General features: G+C 43.9%; 1 protein-coding gene across 15 annotated transcripts in view; it reads left to right on the plus strand.

Moving 5' to 3' along the window:
* The window catches only part of PLEKHA5 (pleckstrin homology domain containing A5), a 271,127-nt gene extending 261,344 nt beyond the window's left edge, over positions 1 to 9,783 (plus strand). For all 15 annotated transcript variants that reach the window (XM_048502400.1, XM_048502404.1, XM_048502402.1 and 12 more), the window contains 4 exons: positions 1,437 to 1,583; positions 3,483 to 3,601; positions 6,068 to 6,213; positions 8,865 to 9,783. In XM_048502400.1, the coding sequence (XP_048358357.1) occupies positions 1,437 to 1,583; positions 3,483 to 3,601; positions 6,068 to 6,213; positions 8,865 to 8,899 (447 nt within the window). In that variant the 3' untranslated portion in view covers positions 8,900 to 9,783. The remainder of the gene's footprint in view (positions 1 to 1,436; positions 1,584 to 3,482; positions 3,602 to 6,067; positions 6,214 to 8,864) is intronic.
* The last annotated feature ends 1,161 nt before the right edge of the window (positions 9,784 to 10,944 follow it).

Raw genomic sequence — 10,944 nt, forward strand, 5'->3', positions numbered from 1 at the left:
GCCACACAGCCCGGAAAACCCACCAGAACCCGTTGAATCCGGCTGTGAAAGCCTTCGACAATACAGTGATTTCTACCCTGCAAACTCCCAGACAAAGGAGTTCAGGAATGCACAGGTATGATGGGGAAGGTAATGCAAGCAAATTCAAAAGGTGGATATCCAATGGACAAGCTAAAAATGAAAGCTGTTTTCCAAGCAAACACAAATGTCTTTGCTAGTGGAGGAGCCCCTTGGGGGGTCAGCCTCTAGTCTTCCAAACCCATAGATTCATGAAAGAGAAGTCTATCAGTAGTTACTAGCCAAGGTGACTAAAGGGAACCTCTACATCCAGAGGAAGTATACTTCTGAATACCAGGCCAGGAAGCAACATCAGGAAAAGTCCTCAGCCCCTATTCCCTGTTGTTGGACCTCCAGGGGAGCTGGTTGACCACCATTTGAATCAGGATGCTGCACTAGATGGACCTCTAGTTTGATCTAGCAGGGCTCTGAGGTTCTTATGGATCCCAGCTAGCAGTGTTTTCCTTCCTGTGGAGGTAAGGAAATGACGACCTGGATCAGAAGCAAGAAGATTATTTGTACCGACATACACGCTTATTAGTCCAAGTAGGGTGATCAGAAGCAAGAAGATTATTTGTACCGACATACACGCTTATTAGTCCAAGTAGGGTGAGGAGAGTTGGAGGTGGTAAGATTCCCAATATGTGTACAGCAGTCCTCTTACTGCCCCCACCCCAGTGTCCCCACAACAAACCCCATGTACTTCAGTAATTCCTGATATTGAAAGGTAAGAATGGGCCCTGCGAGACCTAGAACAATTTTGCATGGCCTGTAAGACCTTGCTGTTCCATCAGGGTTATGGTTTGAAGACAGCAACGGTATTCCATCAAATGACCTCCCTTCTTCCTCCCTTCCCCTTTTCCTTCCACTCCTCTTTTCCTTCCCTCTCTGCATTTCCATTACTAGCATGAATAGTGGTTTTAAGGGATATGGTTTTAATTTAACTGTTATCCGAGGGAGGGAGGGAGGGAGGGAGGGAGGGAGGGAGGGAGGGAGGGAGGGAGGGAGGGAGGGAGGAAGGAAGGAAGGAAGGAAGGAAGGAAGGAAGGAAGGAAGGAAGGAAGGAAGGAAGGAAGGAAGGAAGGAAGGAAGGAAGGAAGGATCTAATGTTTTCGGAAATGTTCCTCGCTGGTGTGTAACTGGATTGTCTGCACTCCTGAGTACAGGGGAGAGTCCCATTTTCCTGGGGCACAGAAAAAGGATAGGACACCAACCATGGCATTGCACATATTTGAATCCTGTTTGTGTAGGTGGAATTATTTTCAATAAGACTGACTGGTCTCCTTGAGGATATTTAACCTGTTTTTAACCAGTATCTTTCTTTATAACGGTATGGCCAGTTCTCTCCCCGTTCACAATACGTCAACTCTATTCTGCAGAACCCAAGGAAGGATGACTTCATGAGGGCCACCAAGGAATTAGAGAATGCTGTTAAAACAAACGACTTGAGTCCAATCCATCAAAACTGTGCAGATCTGCCTTGGCTGAAAGATGACGATCGTGCAGAAGAGCGTAATGCTGCACAGGTACTACTTTCTCATTATGGGCAGGGACTCAAAAATGGAGAACAAAACAAACAAAAGAGACTGATGTCTGAGCATTGCATCCTTTGACTCTGTTCCACTAACAGAGTCCCTTGAATCAGTGAAAGTGGAGTTGGAGGATTCAGCCCCAGAATTAGACTGTGCTGATTGTGGAATTCATCTGTACAGTTTTGGAAATCTCTTTGTGATCCTTTTCCTGTACAGCAGCATCCTTCCTAGAAAGAGAGCTTTTGAGATTATGAATATTCTTTTGTCGTTACAGTTCAGGCTAATAAGGATGAATTGGAAGGCAAGGTTCAGATAATCAACAATTTGCTAGACTTGGAGCCCTCTCTGTAAATTGCATTAATTTCATTTGTGTATGTAGAACATTTGTTAGCCACTTCTCTATCTTGTGGGAACTCAAGGCTTGAGGTCCAAGGACGTGGACAAGTTGCTTGAGGGGATGTGGCCTACTAATAGGCCCCTGGACCCTTGTCCAACCTGGCTGATATAAAAGCTAGTCTTGGGGAGGTGCTGGCCCATCGGGTTTGGGAGGTGGTAAATGCCGCTTTGATGGAGGGGGTAGTGCCAGCAGTCCTGAAAGAGGCAGTGGTCCATCCTTTTGAAGGGGCTCTCTTTGGACCCTATAGTGTTGGGTAACGATTGCCCAGTGGCCAACATCCCATTTTGGGCAAGGTCCTGGAGAAAGTGATGGCAGCTCAACTGCAGGCTTACTTGGAAGTAACTGTGTTTCTGGACCCATGTCAAACTGATTTCAGGGCGTGGTTATGGTCCGTAAATGGCCTCAATTACCCTGAGAGAGAGACAGGCGCAAAATACTACCCTGTTAATTCTCCGTGATCACACAGTGCAGTGGCGGAGCTACAAGGGGAAGGGGGGTGAGCACCGTGCACTGGGCACATGCCTGGGGGCACAGAAAATTGCCCCCAGGCCCCTCCCCTCACCCCCCAGCACCCTCTTGTGGCGCCCCACGCCCCACGCCCCTTCCCGCACTTACTTTAGTACCTTTACTTTTCCTAGAACTTTTTCAGGCTGAAAAAAAGGCCTGTTCACAATACAGGCTAAAAACGGCCTGAGGAACTACAGTTCCCAGGAGACCTTAGGGCTCACAAGGTCTCCTGGGAAGTATAGTTCCCATCAGGCTGTTTTTAAGCCTGAACTGCGAATAGGCCTTTTTTTCAGCCTGAAAAAGTTCTAGGAAAAGGAAAGGAACTAAGGTAAGTGGGGGAAGGGGGGCGCCACGGGGGGCGGCGCCGTGGGAGGGCCATGGGGGGCAGAAAATATAGACTGTGCACCATGCGCAGTTTGGTCCAGCTACGCCTCTGACGCAGTGGCTTTTGATACCATAGTCTATGGTAATTTGCTGGACCAGCTCTGGGAAATTATTGTCCCCAGGCTCTGGAATAGTCTCCCCTCAAAACTTTGCCATGCACCTACCCTCTATAGCACAGGTGTCAAACTCGCAGCCCTCCAGATGTTATGGGCTACAGTTCCATCATCTCCTGCCAGCATCATGGGAACTGTAGTCCATAACATCTGGAGGGCCGTGAGTTTGACACCTGTGCTCTATAGGTTTAATCATATGGCGAAGAACTTCCTTTTCACCCAGGCATTTGGTTAGTCTCTCTGGGAACCCCCCGCCCCTCCCAACAGCTGCTAGTCGGGGGTGGGTGGAGTGGGGGGTTATTTTAATGTGATTTTTATTGTTGTTTTAATTGCAATATTTAATTCATGATGTTTTAATTGTGGGGTTTTTTGTTTTTACTTTTGGAAGTCACCTAGAGATTCTAGCATGAGGTGGAAACGAATACTATAAATAAAATAAATTTTAAAAATCCCCTGCATAGCAAAATGTAATATGTTTTTATCCTCTCCCAGTTACCAAAAAGTGATGATGTCCTATCATCAGATGGGTCTGCTTCGTCAAAAGAGGAGAATCCTAATGAGGCTACAGAAAAACCAAAAAAACTAGATGGGATACAAGATTATGAGAGCAGGTAAAAGAAAACTAACCTTAATGGCACACCTTTCAGGTTTTGGAAATCTGAAAGAGTTTCCTCATCCTCAAATACAGAGAACTGTCCAATAACTCCAGCCTCCTTATTTATTATATACACTTGTACACAATCTAGTTCTTCTCAGGTTAAAAAGAAAAAACCCACATACATTAATTTTATTACTGAAGAAACAGTAGAAACATATAGCTTTTGTGGCAAATTGAGGTCTTTTTGAAGTTTCTGGGCAGCTTGCAGGTTTCTATTGCAGAAAAGAAACTACTGTGCTTAATTTCTTTAAAAAATAGACCTCATACGAAGAGAATTTATGTGTTGCCAACTATAAATTAAGTGTGTGCCTATGACTACATTTTGGATGGTTTGACTTGTAACTATTGTTTGGCATTTTCCTCAGTGTATAAAATGAATCTGTACAGTCAGACTGGAACTGTTTGCATAGCAATGCATTAGTAAATTTGATTGGCTCAAGTTCAGCTTTTAAACCTATTTGAGTTTGTTTGATTTTTTTGGTTTGGTCTGTGTAATATCTTTTCCGTCTATTTGCTGTTCTTTAAAATACTTTCCCCAAATCTTGTCCTATTGTTTGGATAGAAGTTAATTGCCCTTAGCCTGTTTATATATGGAGATTATATTAAAAGGAAAGGACTAAGCTTCATTTAAGTGCATTATTAGCTTAACCTTCAATGTGTATTTAGTATTTTGTTTGTGGGTATTTTTAATCTTTCTAAGCATTATAATCCAGACCATTTACCCTGCACATTAAAATGGTAACCAACACTCCGGAGTTTCTTTAAGAAAACATAAATAATGAAACTGTTAAACTCATCCCAATATAAAAAACAAAGTTGGAATCAAAGAAGTTCAAGTGTAACACATTTTTCCAGGGGCATGAAGGTGTTTCTTCCATTGTGACTGCAACCCTTCAAGAAGAAGAAGAGTTGGATTTATATCCCCCCTTTCTCTCCTGTAAGGAGACTCAAAGGGGCTTACAAACTCCTTTCCCTTCGCCCCTCACAACCAGCACCCTGTGAGGTGGGTGGGGCTGAGAGAGCTCAATAAAGCTGTGACTAGCCCAAGGTCACCCAGCTGGCGTGTGTTGGAGTGCACAGGCTAATCTAGTTCACCAGATAAGCTTCCACAGCTCAAATGGCAGATCGAGGATTCAAACCTGGTTCCTCCAGATTACAGTGCACCTGCTCTTAACCACTACACCATGCTGGCTCAAGCACCGTGAAAGTATCTCTCGAGGAGCCCTGACCTTCCGAAATAGCTGAGATGGGGCAGACGAGTAGGGTTGGCAACCTTCATGTGGCACCTTGATCACCAGATGACCAAGATCAGTTCTCCTGGAGAAAATGGCTGCTTTGAAGGGTGGACCATGTGGCATTAAACCATGCTGAGGTCTCCCCCAGATTCAGCTGGTTCGCACCATTTCGGCAGAACCGGTTGTTAAAATGGTGCTTGTGATCAGTCAGTTGTTAAGTTATTTGAATTCCCACCAGCAGAACCGGTTGTTAAATCATTTGAATCCCACCCCTGGACTCTCTCCCCTCCCCAAACCCCTCCTTCCCCAGGCTCCACCTCCAAAATCTCCAGGGATTTCCCAACCCGGAGCTGGCAGCCCTAAGGTTGAGACCAGGGGCTGAGAGAGAAGAAGAGTTTGGATTTATACTTCGCCTTTCTCTCCTGTAAGGAGTCTCAAGGTGACTTGCAGACTCCTTTCCCTTCCCTTCCGGGAGGCCAGAAACACTTTGGTGTGTGTCCAGCCCTCTGGATTCTGACCTAGTTTCTAAGCAGTACAGACCCCCCCCCCTTTCAGCCCCACCTACCTCAGCCCCACCTACCTCACAGGGTGTTTGTTGTGAGGGGGGAAGGGCAAGGAGATTGTAAGCCCCTTTGAGTCTCCTGCAGGAGAGAAAGGGGGGATATAAATCCAAACTCCTCTTCTTCTTCTTCTTCTCCTTCTTCTTCTCCTTCTTCTTCTTCTTCTTCTTCTTCTTCTTCTTCTTCTTTGCCTACTTTGCAGAAAGTCCAACAAATAACCATTATCAGAATTAACCAGTCATCTGCCCTGATGGAAAACTCAAATACATGTGGAGTACACCGTACATAAAGAATAATGGAATTTCCAACTCCCTTAAAGCATTCTGCTTTAGTTGGAATTGGGCTAGGTAAAAATGAAATGGACTCGATCGGATTTCTTAGGACTCCTGGGGTTCATTTTTAATATAAAAATGCAACGTAGAAGCAATTTCTGGGATTTTTTTCTCCCTCAAAAAGGCTTAGGTTTCAAGATATTCTTGTACATGATCTCATAACTCTTGTGTGTCTCCGTTAGCATTTTTTTTGTGCTGGGCTTTTATTGAAGTGGTGTACTGTATCAGTTAACCTAATTAGAAGTTGAAGGAAACTGTAAACTTGGCCATCTTCTCTCCCCCCCCCCCCCAGCCCAAAGAACGAGGCCCCCGTTGTAAACCACAAACCTGAAAGCAGCACGGAAGAGAGTGAAGAAGCCAGCATTCAAGAGCCGGAAGATACTATTTCTCCCTTTGAGATGCCAGCACAGACTTCAAGAGGGAACTCCACAGCAGGAGGTTTGTGTTAGGCTGGTAAACATTGGCACACATTGCAATTAATAAAATTTTTAATACTAATTAAAACCGTTGTATTTTGAAAGAAAGCCAGGCCAAACTTCTGGTAGAAAAGATCCTTTACAGAGGTTTGTGGCACAAACAGTAATGCCATCCGCCTGCCCCAGCAGAGACATCTGCAAAAGTCAGTAATGAGACTTGAAGAGGTAGAATTTCAGAGGTCCAAAATACTGGTACAGATTTTGGCCCAATGACCCATCTAGATTATTATAATGCCCTGGGGTAGGGTGTCACCCGGAGTTGTTGAGAGGGACTGTCTAAATTCTTTATCCAATTTCTCCCTGAAATCCAAAAATTCGGTTTTTTTCTTTCTACTTTGTAGGAAGTTGGGAGTTCGTTTCGAATGAAAGCCATTTTGATCAAACAAGAAATTTGAAGAGAGGAGGGGCAGGAGAAGAGGCCCTGCAGAATTTCAGACTTTAATTCTGCAGATCCTCAGAGGCAGGCAAAAATGTCTTCCCAAACCTTCCTGTTTCCTGCTATGGCATCCCGTGGTGTGTGTAACGTTTGCGGGGTGGGGGGCAGCGGGGGTGCCTGTAAGGCTGAGGTTACAAAAGGGTGCATAGAGGTGTATAAAGAGAAATGAGAGATTCTTGGTTTGAAGGAAAACAAGAGGAATTAATAGATGATTGTGCATAGATGGGTGGGGGGCTATCACAGGAACACCCATACAAAAGGGGGTGCCCTCAAGCGCCTGCCCAGTGCCCAGTGCCTTGAGGGACTTTTCCCTCCAAAGGAAATAAAAGAACCCTGACAGTACTTCTCTGACTGACCAGCGTTTAATAACATGGAGAGAATGTTTGAGAGTTTATATTGCTCTTGGTTTCTCACATTTATCATTCTATAAACCGTCAAAATATTCTTTAGCTGCTCATCAAGGGCATTTTTCAGTTAGGCATAGGAGCTGCTTTGAAGGGACACCGAAATACACCGAAATAACCTATTTGCCTTGTGACAAAAAATTATACAGCTGGTTTCTGAAAGGTTACTATTTACAAGTTATTTCAGTAACTTTTTTTCCCAATTGATACAAGTTTCCACTATCTTAGTGCCCTCTTGTTGTTACAGCCGCTTCAATTCTAGTAAAAAAAAATTAGATACTCCCATATAGGTGTTACTTACTAGCCCTTTGTTTAAAAACTTTAGTTTCTGCTCTCAGGTAAGTATAACTCACACAGTTCCTTGAACACTAACTCTAAGGCACACTCTCCACTAGAGTGTCTCTCTCACATGGTGCTTCTCATAGAAAGATGCCTGCTCTCCCTCAGGAAGCTCCAGTCTTCTCTCTATATAACTCCGCCCCCTCAGAAACTTCCTTGCTCCAAATATGAGTAGGGTTCTCCTCAGAGAAAACTACCAATCCACAGTGTGATTAATCAATGTTATTGTGCTATGGTTAATTCCAGGACCTTGACACAGATTCTCTAACTTAAATCTATCCTTCCTGGCCCTTAATCAGAGTAGCGCAGTTCACTTTGAACTGGCCCTCAATTACCAGAGAATGGAGCTACCACAGAACAACCATTCATTCTGGCTCTCAATTCAGTTGGCCCTCAGAACTCCCTGACCTCTGGCTATAGAACCCTGTTCAGTTCTCTCAGCCAATCGCGAGGAGTTCCATAGTAACTCTTCGGGCGCTAAACATTCTACTTCCTGAATGTGCCTAAGTGTCTGTATGCATTACAGGGGCCAACATGCTCCCAGCCATTCCGCCTCTCCACACAGTTATTCAGCACATATGCCAGGTCATGCATAGAGGACTTAACATTGTGATGTGTGTGGTGGTGGAAAACGCCCCCCAGTCATAGCTGACTTATGGTGACCCTGTAGGGTTTTCAAGAGACATTGAGAAGTGGTTTGCCATTGCCTGCCTCTATGTGGGCTGAAAGAGTTCTGAGAGAACTGTGACTGGCTAGAAATCACCCAGCAGGCTTCTTGTGGAGGAGTGGGGAATCAGAGGCCCCTTCCGCACACGCAAAATAATGCGTTTTCAAACCACTTTCACAACTGTTTGCAAGTGTATTTTGCCATTCCACACAGCTTCAAAGAGCACTGAAAGCAGTTTGAAAGTGCATTATTCTGCATGTGTGGAATGAGCCAGAGAGTCCACCAAACCCCTACACCACACTGGCTCACTTACAGTATTTTACCCTCTTCCATATAAAATTCTGAATCTTCATTTGTGTCTTCATGTTCAGTTTCACTCTGAAACAAAATTAGGTTGCTTAGCTTTGCCTCTTGTCATAAGTCCATCTGGAAAGTCCCTTCTGTCCCCCACTCCTTAGAATTCCTGCTCTTATCAGTTTCCCTCCAAATAATCCATGTTCTTCTCCTTATCAGGTTGTAAAGAATAGGGCATCTCTTTGTGCCTCATGCTTATGCTAAGCGTAGTGAACTACATGTTTGATCCAGTGGGGTGAAGTAGTTAAGAGCGGCATACTCTTATCCGGAGAACTGGGTGAACTTGGGCCAGTCACAGTTCTCTTAGAACTCTCCCAGCCCCGCCTCCCTCACGAGGTATCTGTTGTAGCGAGAGGAGAAGGGAATGAGTTTGTCAGCCACTTCTAAAGTGCAGCCTCTGTTTTCTTTTTCAGCTCTCCCGGCTTCTGCTGAAACGATTCACGGCTGACATATCAATGGACCTGTGGAGATAAAAAGAAGATATTGTACAGTCAATTTTATGAAATCTATGAAATTCATAGTTCTGATGCTTTTGGCCATAGAGCATCGTTTTATCACTTCATGGAAAATGTGTATTCCAAGAGAGCTTTAAAAAATGCCCCCAACAGTACCTTCAACAATTTGGAGATTCTCCTTCTGATGCCAGCTGCTGCTATGATTTCCATCCATGTAATTCTGGGTTCTTTTTAACACGCGGCCTACAATCAGAACTTTTGCGGGGGGGGGGGTTCTCCCCCCAGCTCAAGGAGTTTTTTTTTAAAAAAATTAAGAATTGCGTTGGATCTCTTGCTTTCTTTTTAGCCTTGTTTCTCGATTACTTTTACAGATCACCATTTAAAACCTCGTTTTATGCTTTTGAAAAATGGATCATGTATTGGTTTCGCCTTTTTATTTGTCAATGTTTTATTCTCTACTTAAAATGTGCCATTTTTATTATCGCCGAGTTGAAAGGTGTGCCCTAATTCTGCTCTGTAATTATTTCTCAGTCAAGTTGCAACGTCAGTTCCTGCCATACTGTTCTTCACCTAGACATGAATGTTAGTGTTTTACTTCTCTCTCTCTCTCTCTCTCTCTCTCTCTAAAGGAAGAATGAAGGGTAGGGGATTTTGAGGTACTGGGCTCTTCCTCTGTTGGAATAGGGTGTGTACAGCAATAAGCAAGTATTCAGTCCTCAGTTAGTTTGTGTACAAATGTAATTATGTTCATTGTGTATATATTATACAATGAGCACAACCGATGTAAGTATAAAGGACACTTACTACTGTTCAAATGCAAAATGTTCATATCTCATTTATTTTCTATCATGTTATAAATAAATGTGGATGTTCTTAAGCAATTGCAAGGATGGTCTTTCTGCCAGGAAAGGAAATCTGTAGTGGTGTCTTTGTAAACAGGAGAGTGAAAACAGGAGAGTTTTCAGTTGTTGTGGCTCATTTCATGCCAGTTACGTTTAACCAGATTTATTAACCTGGCACGGAATTGTACTTGCAAGTGATAGAAAGGGATCGGTCTGCTTGCCATCCCACCATCCAGTGTGTAAGAACTAAACAGCAGCAGTTAATTCGTGTATTTCAGGATCGATCCCAGCCAGTGAACTAAAACAAAATAGAGGTTTTAATGTCCTTTAATAGAAAGGGCATTGCTTTCGGTGCAGTGTGGTTTCTGACCTGAAACTACCTTCGTTAGAATTTTTGTTATGATTTGAAGACCCATATGGCATTCTCTTCCTTCAACCGTTGTTGTAATGTGGGGAAGGGCTTATGTATGTGGGGTTTTGTAATGTAGGTTGTCTTATGGTATCAGATTGACTGCTTTATTGGTTTCTGTCACTACGCCCACAAAGAGAGAAGGGGGGGTATCCTTTTTTCAGATGAGTGACCCTTTGGGATAGCAGGACACATGCCTTACAGATGTTCATGCTCTTCAGAATCAATTACGTCTCCTTCCATCTGGAGCTTTTGTTCCGAAGAGGCTGCCAAACACGTTCTTTTCATATCCCTGATGTGAGCGCACCCACCCCTTTTAAAGTGTCTCTGATTCCTTATGTCCATTGGTTCAGCTCCACAGTCTTGCTTCACTCAGAGGAAACACAAAACAGCATTGTTTTCTTGCTAATAAGTGGGAAGTTGCTGCTGAGATTCTCTAACCTACAGTTGGTAACTGTACAGAGAAAGGGATAACCAAAGCGATCAAGGGGTTGAAGCGTTTTCCTGGCGATTCCTCCCTCAAAGGCCGAAGCAGCCCTGCCCCCTCCCCCTGACTTTCATTGAGAGAAATCAATCCTATAATGCTGTGAATGGCTAGCAATATCTACTGAGGAATCTGTTTTTTAAAGCTACAGCTGCTCCTTTTATCATTTGGGGGAGTTTTCGACCCCCGATGTTTTTTATTTCACATTTTTCAACAAATCTGGGATGTTTTTCAGGAAGATCTGTCTTGTCCATTCACTGCTCCAGTTAAGGGCCTTATATGTACTCACCCCTGCTCTGGATT

This window comes from Sphaerodactylus townsendi, linkage group LG06, assembly GCF_021028975.2.
Source record: "Sphaerodactylus townsendi isolate TG3544 linkage group LG06, MPM_Stown_v2.3, whole genome shotgun sequence".
NCBI classification, from domain to species: Eukaryota; Metazoa; Chordata; class Lepidosauria; order Squamata; family Sphaerodactylidae; genus Sphaerodactylus; species Sphaerodactylus townsendi.